This window comes from Pan paniscus, chromosome 5, assembly GCF_029289425.2.
Source record: "Pan paniscus chromosome 5, NHGRI_mPanPan1-v2.0_pri, whole genome shotgun sequence".
NCBI lineage: Eukaryota > Metazoa > Chordata > Mammalia > Primates > Hominidae > Pan > Pan paniscus.
Genome location: NC_073254.2, coordinates 65,312,858 through 65,332,382, shown reverse-complemented (window position 1 = coordinate 65,332,382; position 19,525 = coordinate 65,312,858). Strand labels below are relative to the sequence as shown.

General features: G+C 44.1%; 2 protein-coding genes across 2 annotated transcripts in view; one reads left to right on the top strand and one right to left on the bottom strand.

Moving 5' to 3' along the window:
- TFAP2B (transcription factor AP-2 beta) overlaps positions 1-19,525 on the bottom strand; it is a 343,214-nt gene that overhangs the window by 302,929 nt on the left and 20,760 nt on the right. The window contains exons 6-8 of the mRNA XM_003833165.6: positions 17,719-17,860; positions 7,128-14,926; positions 5,207-5,297 (exon numbers count right to left, since the gene is read on the bottom strand). Of these exons, the coding sequence (XP_003833213.1) occupies positions 14,626-14,926; positions 17,719-17,860 (443 nt within the window). The 3' untranslated portion in view covers positions 5,207-5,297; positions 7,128-14,625. The remainder of the gene's footprint in view (positions 1-5,206; positions 5,298-7,127; positions 14,927-17,718; positions 17,861-19,525) is intronic.
- LOC100982750 (small ribosomal subunit protein eS17-like) lies at positions 331-3,198 on the top strand. Its single transcript, XM_034963356.3, has one exon. The coding sequence runs from the start codon at positions 331-333 to the stop codon at positions 736-738; it is 408 nt and encodes a 135-aa protein (XP_034819247.3). The 3' UTR covers positions 739-3,198.

Sequence of the window (19,525 nt, the reverse complement as noted above, 5' to 3'; positions counted from 1 at the left end):
AAAAAACAGATAACCTCATTAAAAAGTGAGCAAAGGACATGAACAGACACTTCTCAAAGAAGACATACAAGCAGTCAATGAACATATGAAAAAAATGCTCGAAAGCACTAATCATCAGGGACACGCAAATCAAAACCAAGATGAGATATCATCTCATACCAGTCAGAATGGCTGTTATGAAAAAGTCAAACAATAACAGATGTTGGTGAGGCCATGGAGAAAAGGAAACACTTATACACTGTTGGTGAGAATTTAAATTAGTTCAGCCTCTGTGGAAAGCAGTTTGGAGATTTCTCAAAGAACTACCTCTTTTACCAAGGACTCACCAACATGGGCCACGTTTGCACCAAAACCATGAAGAAGGCTGCCTGGGTCATCATAGAAAAGTACTACATGCACCTGGGCAACGACTTCCACACGAACAAGCACATGTGCAAGGAAATTGCCATTATCCCCAGCAAGAAGCTCCACAACAAGACAGCAGGTTATGTCACCCATCTGATGAAGCAGATTCAGAGAGGCCCAGTAAGAGGTATCTCCATCAAGCTGCAGGAGGAGGTGAGAGAAAGGAGAGACAATTATGTTCCTGAGATCTCAGCCCTGGATCAGGAGATCATTGAAGTAGATCCTGACACTAAAGAAATGCTGAAGCTGTTGGACTTTGGCGGTCTGTCTAACCTGCAGGTCACTCAGCCTACAGTTGGGATGAATTTCAAAATGCCTCGGGGACCTGTTTGAATCTTTTCTGCAATGCTGTATTATTTTCAATAAATCTGGGACAACTACAAAAAAGAACTAAAAACAGAACTACCATTTGACCAAGCAATCTCATTACTGGATATATGTACCCAAAAGAAAAATAAATCATTCTATGAAAAATACACATGCCCCTGTATGTTCATTGAAGCATTAGTCACAATAGCAAAGACATGGAATCAACCTAGATGCCCATCAACAGTGAATTGAATAAAGAAAATGTGGTACATATACACTGTGGAATACTATGCCGCCATAAAAAGGAACAAAATCATGTCCTTTGCATCAACATGGATGCACCTGGAGGCCATTATTCAATTGAATTAATACAGAAACAGAAAACCAAATATACTTCATATTCTCACAAGTGAGAGCTAAACATTGGGTATACATTTACATAAACATGAGAACAATAAACACTGAGGACAAGAAGACGGGGGAGGCAGGGAAGGCCAGGCACAGTGGCTCCCGGCTATATGTTACTTTTGATGAGTATAAGGTGGATCACTTGAGGTCAGGAGTTTGAGACCAGCCTAGCCAACATATGGAAGCCTGCCTCTACTAAAAATACAAAAATTAGCCAAGCATGGAGGAGGGCGCCTATAATCTCCACTACTCGGGAGGCTCAAGCAGTGGAATTGCTTGAACCAAGGAGACAGAGGTTGCAGTGAGCTGAGATCACACCACTGCACTCTAGCCTGGGTGACAGAGTGACACTGCAAATCAAATAAATAAATAAATAAATAAAATGGAGTGGGGAGGTAAAGGTTGAAAAACTACCTACTGGGAACTATGCTTACTACCTGGATGATGGGTTCAGTCATACCCCAAACCTCAGCATCTTGCAATATACCCATGTAAAAAACCTGTGCATGTAACTCATAATCTAAAATAAAAATTGAAATTTTAAAAATAAAAAATAAAAGTAAAAAGTTATAAGTTTAAAAATATTGTACTCCAGTCCAATTGGATCAGAATTTTTTTAAGCTCTCCTCCTTCAAAGCCATAGAAAGATATGTAGAAAAAAATTGACACCAATATCTAAAATAGAAACCTAAGCTCTAACATCTATTGTAGAGGAAAGAGCACTTTGAAACCAAAGTTATATTTGCAGTTCTGTCGAGAGTTACATGCCTGAGGTTGGACAAGCCATTCTTTAACATCTTATGATGTTAAAAGAACTCTTTCCAAGCTAATGTTGCATCCTATTTTAAATTCAACTTATTAACAACAGTTTCCAAATGCATCCAAGGCAAGTGTATTAGTCTGTTCTCAAACTGCTAATAAAGACATACCCAAGACTGGGTAATTTATAAAGGAAAGAGGTATAACGGATTCAGTTCAGCATGGCTGGGGAGACCTCACAATCATGGCAGAAGGCAAAGGAGAAGCAAAGGCATGTCTTACATGACACAGGCAAGAGAGCTTGTGCAGGGGGATTCCCATTTATAAGATCATCAGATCTTGTGAGACTTATTCACTACCACCAGAACCAGAACAGTATGGGGAAAACTGCCCCCATGATTCAATTTTCTCTACCTGGCCCTGCCCTTGACATGTGTGGATTGTTATAATTCAAGGTGAGATTTGGGTGGGGACACAGCCAAACCATATTAGCAAGCAAGTGAATGTCCTGAGGTAAAAAAGTTAACATCCCTCTAGTGTTTTCGGCATTGGTTTACAGATGCCAATATTAAAAATCACTTGAAATTTGGTTTCACCATTACCACCTTTGAACAGGAGTTTTACATCTCATTCTAAGTATTTAGCACCCTGGCCATTCTACCTGGCTGAGTTATGAAGATTATATATATTATCTTTTTTTTTTTTTTTTTCAGACAGGGGTATTACTACATTGCCCAGGCTGGTCCTGCAGTCTTGGGCTCAAGCATCCCTCCTGCCTCAGCCTCCAGAATCCAGAGTAGCTAGGATTACAAGTGTGTGTCACCATGCCCAGCTATATATTACTTTTGATGGGTATAGGTAGCCCATGTGGACTTTGTTGGTAGTCAGAAACTTTTTCTTACACAGCTATTGCTTATCTAAATAAAAGAGCCATAGCTCCTGCACTCTATTTTTTCTGCCTAAGTAAGGCTGTGTGTGGATAACATGTTACTAGGCAGTAGAAGGAAACATTAAAAGGGTACTGTTATCATTACAGTTTTAAGTTCCATCTTACTTATTCAAGGACTACAAAGCAATGGATTAAAAAGTTGCATGACTAGAATAAATGACAGAACAGATCAGTCCTAGAGACACCATACTTTCAGGCCTGCCACTAATAGATCCAACAAGTGTATTCAATTCAACTGTACACTTACAGACCTAACCAGAGCCTGAGAACTCATGACCACTGTTGCCTGTGTAGATTCAGAAAATGTGCTTCTACTCCCTCCATCCATATATATTTCATAAGCCCTTCTTTCGTATTAATGAGACCTTAAATATTACCTATAGGGCCCCATAAACCCCTTGCTATATGCCCTGTGTGGCCAGGTGCTTACCGACCCAAAGACTTGTCAAGGAATCAGCTGGATAGAAAAGGAATATAACATGTGTTTGATTGGCATGATGAATTATATTATTAAAACAACCCAGGGTATGGATGATGGCAAGTCCAAAGGAGAATCAAAATCACCCAAATCTTCCCTATAGCTGAGAAGGGCCACAAAGGACCTAACTGATTATAAGGTTAGAAATTACATTTTCAAGTTCCCATCTGGAGGCATGTTTGTTTCTTGCTGTGTAAGTTTGCTCCTGAGTTCTTCAATGGCCTGTTTTGAAAGGGTGCAACTGAAACAAATGTCTCTGTCTTAAAGACTTGAAAAAAAAAAATCATTGAAAACAATGTAGGGATATAAATGTCTGCGCCCACAGCCAAGATAAAAAATGCAAAGTCTGGGCCACCTTGCCTTTAATTTTCTAACTGCTGTTTTGTAAGGCTGTGTCATGCTTCTCAGTTCAAACACGCTTTGGCTCTTTATTATTCATGGACCTTTTTCTCAGTCAGTGGTGTTGAATAATAAAACAGCCCAGGATCAAATGGGCCAATTCTCCACGCCTGACACCAACTGCTACTGTTCGCTGGGCTCTGCCAAGCGTTGCCTCTGATAATGAGTGGGATTTGGTTAAACAGTAAATTAATGAATAATGAAATATCCAGGTTGATCAGTTAGAGAGCACGCTTGCTTTGCCCTGGGCTAAATGCTTGGGGCAGAAATTACTCTCAAACGGCACTTGCCTGGCTGCTGGTCTGGATAACTATTTTACAGCCTATTGCTTGACAGAATGCTGGGGAGGGGGAAGTCAGTGAGGGAGAGGAAAGGAAGGACAGAGTTATTAACAGCAAAAACAAAAAAAACAAAAACAACAACAACAACAACAAAAAAAACGGGACAGAGGAAGAATAACCTAGTTACCACCTTGTAGGTTTCTAAACTGCATGTGTAAGAACAAAGTCACAAATATGACCTGGAGAAGTCAGAGTTCCAAAATTCCCAACACATGTTTAACATCAAGGAGAAATGATGAGTGATAACCGTCTTCTACGTGTGCACATATGTGATTAAATGTAGAATGATTCAACTGCAAACTCATGTTTCTGTGTCCATGTTAGAGTGATGACATGCAGGGAAGCTATCCAGTATGCAGTTGACAGGAAAACTCTACCCTCATTTTAAGGTTTCAGACTCTGGTTACTAGACATATCCCCTTCTACAAATTTTAGAACATTAAAAATAGGATGGCTTTTCCAAATGACATCCATTAGGAAAAAAGTTTCACTGCAATTGTGATTCCAGGAGATACATACAGAGAGATAGAGATATAGAGAGATATTTTGTCACTTTTCAACCTTAACTTCACCCAAAAGTTTTAAGTTGTTATGGAGTTTTCTGCATGCATATGTAATAGGTTTGCTCATTCAAGATCGCAGGTATATCCTTTCCAAGAGACAAGCTTTGGATCATCAAAAACCCACAACAGAGTGCCATAAGGACAACATGTACCGAGAAAATGTGTTATTTCACTGTTTTGGAGATACATTTCTCTAGTTGGTTATCTCTGGAATGTCTTATTCTTTCAGATGTTTGACCCTTTCAAATGGGCTTGAGATTAGTAGACTTTGCAGTTTTACACACTAAAGGTTGAAGCACTTTTCAAAAAATTGACAAACATGTAGTGAGTATTAGTGTTTTGTCAAGGTTGGGGTTTGGTTTGACTTTATTTGTTTTTAGGTGGATGAAAGAGGGAAGTGCCTTCACAAAACTGACGAGAGAGTGAAAACGTATTCCAGAACCTAATTTAATAGTCCTCACATCTGAAAGTAAACCCCAAACAAGGTTGAAGAGAGGCAGACTGTCTTCTGCTCCTGTGTATAGGTGACATATGATAGGATCGTTTTTTAAATGCCCACAGACTAATAAAGATGGGGAAGAAACACATGAATTACCTATAGCTTCAGAGTACATAATTAGTACACTCCATTCCTCAGGGCCTGAGAAGCAGCAAGGCTTAGTTGATGTTATTCCATTAGTTTCATCCTGAAAAGCAGTGTCATAGACAAAGATTTAACCTCTGCACACTGGCACCCAACTCCCCCTCCCAAGAAAAAATAAAATGCTCTAATTGTCTTTATTACTTTCAGACACTGGCTCCAAACACAGATGTTCACTCCTGAGAATTAAAGGAAGGGTAAAAGGTCACAGGGACCAAGATCAGCTTGATCCTTCTTTAGATTATTTGGCCCCATTGTCTTGAATGGTCTTCATCTTTGAAGAAGAAAAGAATATTTAGATTGAACATAAAAGTGAACGCATCATTCAGGGGTCTCATTTCACTGGGAGGGCTCATGCCTGTGGCCCCCTCTCCTGCCTCCCTAAACATAGCAAAAGGAAAAGCATGTGAAACAACCTATTTTTAAAAAGCCTTGCTTTTGCCTCAATCTTGATAGTTCCCCATCTTTAGGAATCCCTGGCCAAAAGAATTCTATATTGAAAGCAAGAGAAGCAAGAGCCTTAAAACCTAAGCAATGAGAAAAACAACAACAACAAAAATTCCTTCTGCTTAACATATGCGTCTCTCATAAAATTCACATTGGCAAACACTACTTTGTTGTGGTTGAGTTTTATTTAGTCCTGATATTGGGGAGTTCCCATATTGTGATATGGTGTGTATGTGAGTAAGTAGCCCTAACTACAGTCCCCCAAAAGGGCCTTTCACCTAGTCACTTGGCAAACCATGTATCAGAGAGGATAACATTTACCCAAAAGTCTTCCCAAGATTGATGCTTTAATCTCAAAAGTTAGTGCTGGCATTTTTTGTATGTTTTTTATTTGTTTGGCGAGGACTAGCTAATGGAGCACTGAGGTTTGATTTGGTTTTATAGTTGTTTTCGTTGCGTTGCCTAGTACTTTCTCAGCCATTCTGTACAAAACCTACCTGACCCTTTTCAAACTTAGAACAAGCAGCTGACCGTTTAGAAGTAAAATCCAACGCTGTGTAGAAACTGTCTAAAGATCGGATTTCCTAAATCCGAGAAACTCGAGTTTCGAGTCGCACTCTCTTTGCCCAAGTAACCACCACCAGCCTTCCGCGCAATCAGGTGCTTCTGAGCTCTAGGGCATCTGATTGAGAGTCCGGACGCTGAATTTCCAGTGTTCAGGGCCTTATGGTTCACATGGCAAGTGCTAGGGCTCAGTGACTGGACTCGATCCTCCACCCTATTCTGCGCAGCAGACCTGTCTGGTTTGGGGAGTTTCCACACTAGAGAAGACTTGAATGACTTGCATGTTCAGTCTCAGTCTCAGAGAAGCTCCCCTTTCCACGTCTCTGTACCCCAGCATTCATGTGCCAGCTTTTCTCTAGTCATTTGATAAATGTCTGCACAATTCGGGACATGTGGCTATTACAGGGAACAAACTGTGGCACCCCTCCCTCCCCCCAAATTCTACGCCTATACGCCGTGGCCATGCCCTCCTCCCAGTTAGGCAAATGGTTGGGTGAGCAAGCGTTGGCTAATGACATCTGACAGCCACATCCTTGAAACGTTTGCTAATATCTCCGCGAACAGGCACGTTCGGACGTTAACTGGTCGAGTTACAGATGACTGCCAGAGTTGCCCTCCGTGCAGCCTGGGCAAGTCACGCTTTGTTAAGTCCATTGGCCATTATGCTGATTTTAAAAATTTTAAAGAGCATTTTTATGCAGAGGACTCTCTCGACAGCAGGTGTGACCCCTATTTGGGCTCTGGACGCCTCTCGCCTGAGTCAGCTCCAGAAGGCTGCAGCCCTTAGGAGAGAGGAGGAAAAGCGAAGAGCAGGGTGGGCAGGAACTAATAGGTTTTCGAACAAGTGGGCGAAAAACTACCTGACCTTGCTAGCTTGTGACCAGCGTGGAACGTGTTGAACATGTGTGACAAAACTGCTTCCTCAATCTGAGCACACGCAGCTTACAAAAAAAAAAAAAAAATTGAAGGCTTCCCACGCTGCAGCCCCTTCAAACCCCAGTGCCCTGATCCCGAGGGCGCGCCACAAACTCTAGCAGGCGAGCTGCGAGCCCCGGCCCGTCACAGCAGCTGGGGTTACGCCCGGGGGCGCCACGGCGCGTGCGCCTGCGTGGGCGTCCGCGCGTGCGCGCTTGTTGACACCCTGCTTGGCAACCTGGAGAGCGTGCCTAGACGCGGGCTCCCGGCGCCGTGTGCGTCGGCTCGACGCAGGCTGGCGCGGCGCACGCGCGGTTCGTTGGCCCGCGGTCCCTGTGCCCGGAGCGTGTGTTATTACCCAGTCTCCCAACTGGTGTTGGTGACTGAGCTCTGGAAACCTGAAGGAAAGACAGTGGGAGTGCGCCGGCATGTGACCCAGGGGAGGGGCATGGCGGGACCCAAGCCGGGAAAGTAGACCCGGGGAGATGTTTGACTGACCTCATCCTGAGTAAGCCCATGGGGTTATTTATGAGGCCTGATTTAAAGCAGTGGCTGCCAGGAAAGTGAAAAAGGAGCTCACCTCAAGCTATGAGAGGAGCTACAGTCGCAAGAATGCTGTTTATGACTATATAAATCACCGTGGAGCGTGTGATGGGAAATATGGAGACTGCGAGTTTAGGATAGAAACAAGGAAACAAAGTCAAGAAGGAAAAATGAGTTTTCGCCCTGTCTTTTTTATCCACTCCCTCCGACCGCGCGCAGTTCCTCCCTCCCCTAGGAGACCGCGATCCCGGCGGAGAGGAACGGGAGGAGAGCGCGCCCCCCCGCCCCCCCCCCGTCGTGGGTCGGGTCTGCCCGAGTCTTCCCCAAGTTTACACCAGGATCGTTAGAGAGCCAGGGAATACATGTAAATAAACAGCTTGGAAGATTTATGGGAAGGAGTTCAATTTTATAGGACTGTATTTATAGAGCAAGCGCTGGCTCACTTATAAATAGATTAATGGGAAGTTAAAATTAATGGACTTGTGAGCTGCACGTTTAATTTCTGAGGCTTCAACATGACAGACAACCGCCCTCAAAGTCCAAGCGTGGAAGGCAGCTTGCCCCGAGAAGCCGTGAGCGCCCTCAGGAAGGGACACTTCCCACCGGGCCAACAACTCTCAGGTGGCCCCTAACTTCGGCGCCCAGGGTCCCTGGGAAGGGACCCTACGGAACTGTTATTTGCAAATGAAGAAAAGGAATGTGGCTTCATAAAAAAATAATCGGGTCTTCCTTCCAGCACTATTTTTAATCAAGCCCTTAACCCGCTAACACGAGCCGGCGGGTGCGTTCTGGGGCACTGTAAGCCGCCCACCGGATCTGGCGGTCTCAGGGTCCCCGCGCTGGGCCGGTCAACGACCTAGAGGTTCTAGCTACTGCTCTTTCCTTACTCCCTCTACAGCCTCCTAACACTGTAACAAAGGGGCCGGGGAGCTGTGACACGCAGCCCAGGGCTGTCTTAGTCAAGGCTGTCTCCAGCTTCCAACCCCTTTTCTTTCCCTTTTTGGTTCTTCTTGCCAGGTCTTCCCTTCAGTTATTTTCAGGCTCCTCAAAATCTTGGGTTTTACTTACTAAAGGTGATTGTTTCAGACCCTCTCTTTGCCAAGTGGCGGTGGTGGGTAGGAGTAGCCTGGAGCTTACCTGTGGGATAATAGATTGCAGGTCGGTTTATCAAGGGCTCGTGCTAACCTTGAGCAGGAAAAATTGCCATAGGATATGGAAATTACCCACCACCTGCTTTGTATAATCCCAGTGGTAACCAACTCCCATCCTCTGTAAAGCAAATGAAAGGAACACTCAGTGTAACAATTGAACCAGAGAATAAGACATATCTATTTTTTTCTAGATAAATGTATGTCCTCATAAGCACACATCCCTTGGTTTTCTCTGCTTCCTTGTTTCCTTTTATTCCCCCCCCATTTTTTGTTTTTTTTTTTGTTTTTTTTTTTTTGTTTTTTTTGCTTTTCTTTGATTCCACTATTTATAGTTCTAGCCATGATCTCCCCGCTTTTAATTAATAGGACAGGAAGGGGGAAATCTCACATAAAGCAGATTCCATTGTTCCTTCTGCCTTTCCCTATAAGGAAGTCCAATTGAAAAAGATTCACGTTTAAAAACAGAAAATTGGTATGGGAGGCATATTATTAACTGAAAACAAACTATATGCTAAGCACTGATATATAAATCTGGGATCATCATGATTTAAAGTTTCCAATTCTCCTTAAACTCATATACAGGTTGCTGTTTCTGCTTTTTATAATTAAACTATAGGCAATATTGATGAAGTAAAGGACCTTAGGAGGTCCATATTTATTTTTACAGATAAAGACCTTGAGGCGCAAAAAGGAACAGTGACTCATCCAAACTGTGTAACATCGTGGGTGATTTTGCTTTCCTGGCCTCAAGGAAGACACCTAAGCCTTGGAATAAAATACAGATTGAGACGATGTTTGATCACTGCAGCCCATTAGGGCCCGGCTGAAGCCTATTAACCCAGGTGTGAAAAGCTCTGGCTTCTCTAGGCAGCCTCTGAGCCTAGGGTAGGAGCCCCCCAGCTTCCTAAGACATGTACACTTTTTTCCTCTTCTCAGTTGAGGGAGCTTTTTCCTCCATTGTTTATGGAGGGCCTTGCACTGCTAATGAAGTCAGGGTCGGGTTCAATTCTGAAATGGGGGTTAACTCCTTCATATCCCAAGTTGAGGGGTGCAGGAGCCCACACCCAGCCCCGAAGACTTCTCCTGCACCGTGCACCATCTCCTTCTTAGAACACCATGCCAGAATGCCAACCTACGAGCAGTGGGAAGGGAGCATCATCTCTGACAGCGACCCAGAGTCCTCTAGTTACCTGGGAAGTAAATTTGACTCCTCGATTTGTAAAGGGCAGAAGAAACCAAAAGATTCAGTTAACATTAGCTTTTATTGCAAATCTGGTTAGAAATAGGAGAGAAGAATGTAAATTTGGAATTTAAAAAAATCAAAAACACTTCTCCTAGTGAAAAAAAGTGTTCATTTTTCTGAGAAGCAAAATTTATTATATTTCTGTTGTAATGAAAACGCTGTGGGTGTTTCGATGGGGGAGGACAAAAAGTAAAAAGCTTCTTACACTTTTCCTCTGTCGGTAGAATTAAAAACATTGTCCACATTTAAGAAACTGAAGATGAAAACACAACAAAAACACAACAATCTTTTTATTTATGTAAATCAGATTAACACTGGACAGTAAACCAATTTCTACCCATTACCATAACAGCTTGTTTATAAAGAACAGAAAAATTCAGATAGGATTCTATCTAGGGTCAAGAGGTTTTTTAACCACCCATTCACAGAGGTATAGATTCACAGATAAATAATCCCAAACTACTTGCTCGCCATATTTACACATTCCCATTAAATTAAGCATAAATAAATATATACAAACTTAACATGAATACCCTCCAGAGCTCTTCTCGTGAAGAGTCAATAGATTGATATTTATTGATTGTGTGGCAAAAACAATGTTAGAGAATTAGAGACCAACTCAAAGGTGGAGTCGATTTTGGCATTTAAAGAAGGATAGTGTTCATTCCGTTAAAAAAAAATTGATACTTTTTTTTTTAAGCTAGTAATTTCACATACATCGTCAAAGGTGGGGAAACGCCGTTTGGGCTCTTGAGGCAACATCAGACGGTTTAAGGTTATTTCCTTTCCACATAATGTATTACAAGTACAGGATATCAGATGTGATGACAAATTCTCTATAAACACTCTTAACTAGGAAAGCATTGTAGCAGAGGAACAGTGTGTAGATAAGCTCGAGGTTTCGAGTTTTCCATTCGACCAAAGTTTTCGTAGGATATGAAATAATTGCTTGAGAGAAAGTGGCTTCCTTGGCCAAGGAAAACAAAGCAGCCAGGTCTTTGAAAGCCTCTTCGGTTCTTTAAGTGGGGATGGAGGAAAGCTATGGGTGTGGAGGCCAGAAAGAAGGAAAGAAAATGCAAGGTAATTGGGGTGTAGGAGTGAAGGTGGTGGGGAAAAGGGGGAGAAAGTTACCTTCCCACTTTGGGGGAGAAGTTAAAGATCTTTTTAGGTGACGGAATCCTCACCCAAACAGGACATTTCTTGCTCCCCAGAGACCTACAATACGTGCAGGAGGCGGCAGGGTTTGGCAGAGAATGGTCTGGAGATCTTTGGAACCTTTAAAAGAACTTGCGAAGTGGAAAGTGTGAAGGCAGCACTGCCACATCCTGACTCCTCCTGTCTTTCGCTATTTTGTTTTGGGACTGAGCGTTTAGGAGTGGGCAGGGACCAAATGTCTGAAGAGTGCAGGGGCCGGGGGGAGAGCTGCAACTCACCTGTTTGGTTTGAAAACAAAGCTCAAAGGGGCTTGCCTTAAACGTCTCCCTTGACTTAAAAGGCAAACTATTGCGTTAATCCTACTGTTTATTGATTTATAGGCCCAAGGAAACCAAATCTTTTAATAACTCAATTATCAGATAAATGTAGCGGGCCTGGCTAAGGAAAGCAAGGGGGCGGGGGTCCTACATGAAAGGAGAAGTGAGGGAGGGAGAAGGGGTAGTGGGCTCACTCCACGAAACGGGGTTGGGGGCGCAAAAGGTTCTATCTCGCTGGAGCAAGGAGGAACACACAAATGAGGGCGTCTGGCAATGAAGGTACCCTGCCTTGCCAAGTAAGACAATTCCCATCCCATCTCCCCGCTTTAGGATTGTGACGGCGGGGTGTTTCCGTACTGGCAGAGGTGGAGGAGGGGAGGCTTCGGATTCCTTGGATATTTCTAGGCCACTCTCCCTCCAGGAGCCGGCGCCCCGGGTGGCCGCTGGCGGCGCTGGGAGCCCTCCCCACCTGCAGCCCACCGGGCGCCGCCCCATTACCTACTGGAGAATGGGGCTTTCTCGGTAGCCTTAGCCCTTAGGGTGAGACCGAGAGCGGGAAGGGCCCGCGCAGTCGGCAGCCCCTCCAGCGGCTGATTCTATGTCCTCAACACGACTGGGCGCCTGTGGCCCACACGCTCTCAGGACCTGCACAGTAAGAGCAAGGCGCGTCCATCGCGTCTCTCGCACGTCACACGCGTGGGGCGCGTTGCCCTGCAAGGAAAGGAGACGATCGTTTTCAGTGTGGTCTCTCCTGGCCTTGTGCAATCAGAACACATCTAATGCGATCGGCCAGGCTCTCGGACGAAGGCGCAGGCCTCTGAGCTGGGAAAAAGAGAGTGACTACACTCTCCGTAACGTCTAGCTCTTGGCCATTGCATTCCTCTCAACAGTTCTAGGGCTGGGCCATGAAGATCAGAAGTGCTAAACGAAGCTAGGGGTTGGAGATGGGCTGCAGTGTGGCCCTAACAGTTGCTTGGGCCCTTTTGGTGACTTGAGACGAGCTTCCTAACTTCCCCTTCCTCTTTTAATAAAAATGGGCAAAGCTCTCAGCAGGTTCCTAAAACCCCAACCCAATCCCCACTCCCCCAATCCCCACCCCCACCAAGGCAAAGCGGGAGGGGCGCAAAACCGGGAGTCCTGGAGAATTGAGTGGGTCCTAACTATAAATCCTGCAGAACAACATCTATGTCGTTATCTTTAAGTGGTATTGCAAAGATCTTGTCTACTTTGTTAAATAGGTGAGTGTATCAACACTATATTTAGAGACCTCTCTCATTCACCCCTATCCCGGGATAATTTCTCACTGCTTTTGCGGAGGTGCAGACAATGGATTCCAGATCTTATTTCATGATAATGCTAAGATGGAGCCCAAGAAAGGAGCTGGGCTGCCAGAAGTGAGAAATATTAAATGCATGAAACTTTATCCACTGGGAATAGTCCCAATGTATCCAGACGGTAAGAATCAAAGCTGAAATACATCTCCCTTCACTTTGCATTATTTTGCCATTATATGCCAAAACAAGTGCACGTCTGGGAGGGAAAAATGCCTCATTCATAAAGCATCTTGTAAGAAAGCAATTGTTACAGAAATATGGGTGCTTGTGCCACCCTCCTCCCCACGTCCACTCGTAAAGCTGCTTCTTTCCTCGCTTAAACAGCAATCACCAAAGAACCCAGGGAAATCAAATCAATTTTAAATGCAGGGCAATACTATTAGAATATAGGGCTCTAAGAATCCTTACTCTTTTCCCTTAAAATTCATTTTGCAGACCCCCTCCCCTGCCACCTCCACCGGAATTGGAGTGTTGAGGAATGTTAGCGTGTAGATTCAAAGCTGCTTCCATCATATTGGCCACTTTCTAAATTATTCCCTTTGAGCTTCTTTAAAGAAGTGCACCTGCAGAATTCTGACACACAGGCTTTGATTAAAAAGGGATCGGATATTTTTTTCTCTGTACCTTATAGATTGTGTAGGAAGCCCAAGTCCTCTTTGAAGAAGCTCATAAACCATGCGGGCAAAGCTTTGGAAAACAGAAGAGAATGAAATGGTACATACCCCTCCGAAGGAATTACATACTAATCAACGTATTCATATTGTGTGTGTGTGTGGTTTTTTTTTTAACTATAGTTCATAAAATTAGTAGATGACACAAATATAATAAATGTGAGATTCTCTCTATGCAGATGCTGGCAAGGCTGGGAGCTAGTAACATTTCTGAAAGGAACTGATGATGTCTGAATCAACTTATTGGTCCGGATTTTCCTCAGCCGCCAGAACCTGCTCTGCCGGCAGACACCAAAAACTGCAGCCTCCGCCTGGTCTCCACAGGCCTCCCGCCCCGCCCTCGCCCTCCCTAATTATGCAAGCGGCCGGGGAGCCGGGCCCGGTGAGTTAAGATCGCAGGGCTGGGCGGTGGGGGGGGGGGGGGGGGGGGGCGGGTACCGAGAGGACTGAAACAACGCAAAAGGGCCAACCACACTCATTTTCATCCCAGAAGATTCCCGTAACAATGTGAGGAAGGGAGGGTAACATGGAAAAGGGTGGTTGGGAGACGGGTGAGGTGAGATGGAGGGCGGGGACTGCGAGAGTTTCCTAAAAATATATTTAAAATTAAAAAGTTCGTGCGTCTCAGTCAACCAGCTCTCAAAGCATTGACACCAACGTTTCTCCGATTTTCTTCCAATAAGTTAGCGTTTTTCTCATGTTTAGTCTTATGTTTATTTTCCAAAGGGAAGGGGAAATCATGGTTTTCTTTTATTATCAGTATTACTAAACTCGAAAGAACCGAAGTGGAAAATCCGGACGGTTGTCTCCAAGTGTATCTTGAAATAGACACTGAGAACCGATATTGTTGCTCCGTTGTACGCCTCAGTTTTTTTTTTAAGTTATTTAGCTTTTTTTTAAAATTTTGATTGTATGTGTATTCTACCTAATATAATTCTTCCAAAGCCAATCCAATATTTTAAAGCTAAAATTAAATTTTTGTCTGTTTTTCCTTTTGTATTTAAAACATTTTTCCTTCTTTTTTTTAAAATTTTTCATTTCCTGTGCTTCTCCTCCTTGTCGCCAGTTTTACTACCTGGGCCTTCCCCAGACGTGTGCCTGTTAGTGGTGGTGTTGTTCAAGAACATCTTGTCCATGCCTTTGAGCGCCTCGGTGAGATAGTTCTGCAGGGCCGTGAGCGCGGCGCAAATGGCCGGGGCGCCGAAGCCGTGCGTGATGAGGCTGAAGTGCGTGAGGCAGCTCTGGATCCCCGGCTCCAGGATGGGGCTGGGTCGGCTGTTCCCTATCGGTGTCCGGTCCTGCGCCAGTAGATCCGTAAATTCTTTACAAAGTTGCCTGCAAAGGGGTGGGCGAGGCACAGAAAATCACCCTCAGTGTCGTTGTCATTGGCATTAGAAAGGAGACGCTCACACAAGCCCAGAGGCGCCGGGTCACCGAAGAGCGAGGCTAATGTGGGCGATTCCGCTCTGTTTCCTTTCCCAGCGCCCTCCCTTCTCGAGCAGCTGGGACTGAAAGGAAAGCGGGGGTGGGGAGGTAATGCACCCCTTCCACCCCAAAGCCTTGCCTTCCCCCGACTTCAGCCTTTCTCCCCTCCATTCCAGGACCGCCTGGACTCGCTTTGGGACATTCGCTAGGCTTTAGCGGTTGATTTTGAATACTTCATAATATTGAGCTCTTACCTGGCATTTCTTTTGAGCTATTTCCCCCGCGCCCCTCCCACCTCTCCAACCTCTTGGTGATCAGGCGCAAAAAGCCCTGAAAGATTTAGGCCCCTCGGCCACAAGCCTGTCCCTGGCACTGAAGCAGATTGCTGGAGCCTTCCATGGCCCAGGGCAAGAAACTGTTTATTCTAGAGAATGCTGATTCCATTCAAAGCAAAAACCTGTTTACCTGCAGTATTGGGGGAGGGAGCTAGTTTCTGCCTTTCCCTCCTTTCTTTCTTCCAAGTGTAGGGCACTGAAAATCTTTGTATAACCAGACTGTTGTCAATATAAAAGGATTCCCATACAGTTTAAATAAAACCTAAAGGTAGGCTGTTAAGACACTAGGGAGGATAGATTTTTATTTGTTGAAGGTTTTTATTTCCTCAAGCCACCTACAATTTAGAGGAGTCTCCCAGCCTTAGAAATCCTGTGTGCCTACCTATGGATTGAGCTTATTTGAGAAATTTTAATATAGGAGCTGGATGGGATGGTTCTAGCCCTGAAGGTCAAATGGCTGGCAGGCAGACACACAGCATCCCAAAGGCCACAGCTTTTCACAGATGGGCAGATTTCTCATGTCCACCTGCCTGTACCCAGCCTATGGGTCTGTGGGGTTTAGGAAGAAAATAAACCTACAGCACTCCAGTCCTAGACCCACAATGGGTTGGCCCGACTCACAGATACCTGGCCACACCTGGCCTAGCCAACAGGTAAACAGGGCAGGTGATTGGACTCAAAGAATCCTGGGGCATCCTTTCCTAGGGTGCTGCCACTTTGGGATAGTGGCTAAATCTGATGAGGAATACCACCCAGTCACAGAAGCTAAACTGTTGCTGGTTTTAAGATGGGTGGATAGAGAACACTAACAGGCACCCTCGATTCTCCCTTTGAAGTACACACATACATCCTCACAACCAGGAAGAAATAGATAAGGGTTCTGACCAAAGTGGGGCAGTTTTTAAGCTCTTAAGAGGTACACCTTAGAAACACCTGTGGGGTTCAAACACACACTCCCAGGCCCCCACCTCCAGTAATTCCAATTTAGAAGATTTGAGGATAGCCCCATACAGAAATATCTTGAAAAAGCTCACCAGCTGATTCTGATACCCTAGGTTCAGAAGTGCTGGCCTAAGAGAAGCCACAATGCTTGGACAGGGGGTAGTTAGATGCATACCTTAGAGAAATGAGAGTCATTTGTGGGTCCTATCTGATTTATACAGTTTGGTTTTATTTTTTTCCCTAAAGTACCCTTCCTCTTTTATAAAGCACAACTGATCCCCCCTCCCCGCACCCCGTGCCTCACCAGACACCAGCGCAAGGGGTAGGAGGGCAATCTACTGACAAATATCTATTATACTGCTGGTTGATACAGCAGATGAAAACCTTCAAGAAAGAGGGTGGATGCCAGGTTTTGATCATTGGGAGAGATGGGTAAAGTCTTTCCTTAAGTTTGTACTCATTACCAAAGTGCCAAAAAAGACATTCTGAACTGGGGAGAACAAATGCTTAGAGTCAAACATTTTAAATCTTCAAAGCCCAAACCAGGGTCTGTAAGCAATTAAAGTTCTGGGACATTAATATTTTTTGACCCTGCGGAAAGGGGCAATCAAATTCCAATCACGTCTCAAAAACATCTGGACAAATTTGAGCAAATGATTTTTCAGCCTTCCATATATTTCTTTAAATTACGCTGTCAACGGGACAAACCGCGTCCTCCAGCACTAAATAAATGAGCGCCGCTGTTTGGGCCGCGCCTGCAAGAGAAACGTGCGGGCGCACGCAGCGCCGCCCACTGCAGGCCTGAGCCGGCCATAAAACACCAACAATATGACACCGAAGCCAAAGACAGGAGTAAATCAAATAAATAGAAAACCCACTGTAAAAGTTCAAATGAGCTCTAGACCTAAATTTAGCCAGAGATTTACTATTTTCCCTTCTGGAGTTGTAGTAAATTTTACAAGTCTGTGGAAGATGACAAACAGCAACGTTGGAAACGGAGTAATTAGAGCTGTGGGTAGAGATGGGTACACGTGGGTTTTATAGACACCCTGAGCGAGCACACATGGCTATGTGGCTACGACAGAGAGATAGATGTGAAACCCAGGCAGAAATATGCACCTTCGGATCCAGGGAAGAGCTGGAACAAGAACTCACTCAGAAAAGATCTGCCTGACATCCCCAGAGTGATAGAAGAGAATTGTAAGAAGGCTGGATTCGGATTAACAAAGCCATTTTCCCCAGAGAGGACACCTGAGACAAACCTGTAGCCCATCAACTCTGCCCACCTTGCTTGCCAGAGGCTGCAAATGCTACTTCTAGACAACCCTCTGGCTTCTTTCTCTGCCCCTCCCCACCACCTACTCCAAAGTCGGGTGGCCTAGCCAGCTGGGAGTGAGGTGAGGGCCCAGAGTCTAATAAACTCACTTGGTGGCCAATAGCATATTCTTTCGGGAGTGCAGGTCACTCGGGTCTGTGTGCTGCCGGTTCAAATACTCAGAGACGGCTTTGGCGGGAAACTCCGTTTCGCAAATGTACCCAAAATCCCTAGCTAAGTGAACAGCTTCTCCTGAAAAAGACAGCAGTAAAGGTAATAATCAGCACCCAGGCCCTAAATATCCCAGGGCGGAGACATTCCCTTGTCAGCTTTGTTAGTATTTCCAGAGAAGGCCAGCTGTTGGAGCCAAAAGCAAAGGTGAGAGATGCCTAAAGGAAAAATGATTCTCAAGCTATAATTAAAATTGGTGGGACCAACTTTGCTCCTCTTTTTCCTGCCTCTCCCTGAGCCAACTCCTAGCTAGACATCCCCTGAATAGCTACGGGGTCTCCTACACCCTAATCTTTTTGTCAAGAGCCACCTTATAATTGAATTTGGACATTTGGCTGGACATTTGAGCCAGATTCCTCTTTCTTTTTAAAGCATCTGTCACACTTGCTTTAAATAAAATTTAAAAGTCACCATCATCTTGCTACAACTGTATTCCAACAGATATATAAAAACAAGCCCATGTGTATATATGTCCACATATATTAAACACTATATGTAAAATGTATATGGAAAGAGTATTTCTATCTGCAATGAAATAATAATTCTCCTTGTCACTTTTCCTGCTAGTCAAGTTTCAGGTTTCTCCCCTTCAGAGGTTCCTGTCATCATCCTCCTACTTCAGGACTTTTCACTGCACAAAAATGACACAGCAGCTACAGAAAACTGGGGTATCTAAGGTATTACTCAGCTTATGTGAAAGCCCCTTTCAAGTAAAGCATTATTACCCTTTAAACACAGCCTTTTGGGGTTCAAGGAAAGATCCCATACATGAAAAACAGATATGTTGAAATACCCCATAGCTACATTATTTTTAAGGAGGATGACTTACTTTTAATCATTATTATCATAACAACAAAAGACTTCAGGCATGGTGCTTACAAGGAGTCACAAAACCAAAAACTGCCAAACAAATATTGGAATTTTAGTGGGGTTTCCAGTTTCCTCCCTTCTCCCCTAAAATCCCTGTCTTGAGCTAAGGTTACCTTGATTGCTTTCCAAAATGAGGACTATGATATTAGCAATTCCCTGAAGGGTAAAATGTGAAACTTCCAGGCTAAGAGTCAACCACTAGTAAGTGTGGTCTGGAAATTTCAGTGATTCCTGCCTCTGGAGGGTGTTCAGGCCAAGCAACTTTGCCTTAAAAATGGCCAAGTATAAGGCCTGTAACTGTGATGATTAATGGTTGCTGCCTAAATATTTTAATATTCCATCTTCTAAAACCAACTCTCTACAGGAGCATCATAATATTACACCCATACAAATGGAATTAAAACACAAGACCTACAAGCTAGATGCTAGAGAAAATTCTGCATCTTCCTCCATTAGGACCATCTGACTGTATTTCCTATTATTTCCCACAAATTCAACTGCAGATCCTCTTGTTCTAGACTGTGTAGATGATTTTGTTTATTACATACCATAAATATCATCCCCAAACCCAAACTGATGTGCAAATTATAAGGTGCTTATTGCAATTATCACCCTATAATTCACAATTGATGAATCTACATTGAAGATAATACCTGACTCCCCTACATATTTCTTCACCCCTTCTCCCGAATCTTCCCCTAGCTATCATTGGCCTTACTAAGCTATCAATATTTCAATAACAACATGTCCCAGGTAATCTGCAGATTTGGCCCTAGGAGTGACAAAAGTTTTAAAATAACCATTAGGGGTCATGAA

What these genes read in the sequence shown, in the direction of transcription:
- LOC100982750 (XM_034963356.3), top strand. Translation starts at nt 331, where the DNA reads ATGGGCCACGTTTGCACCAAAACCATGAAGAAGGCTGCCTGGGTCATC.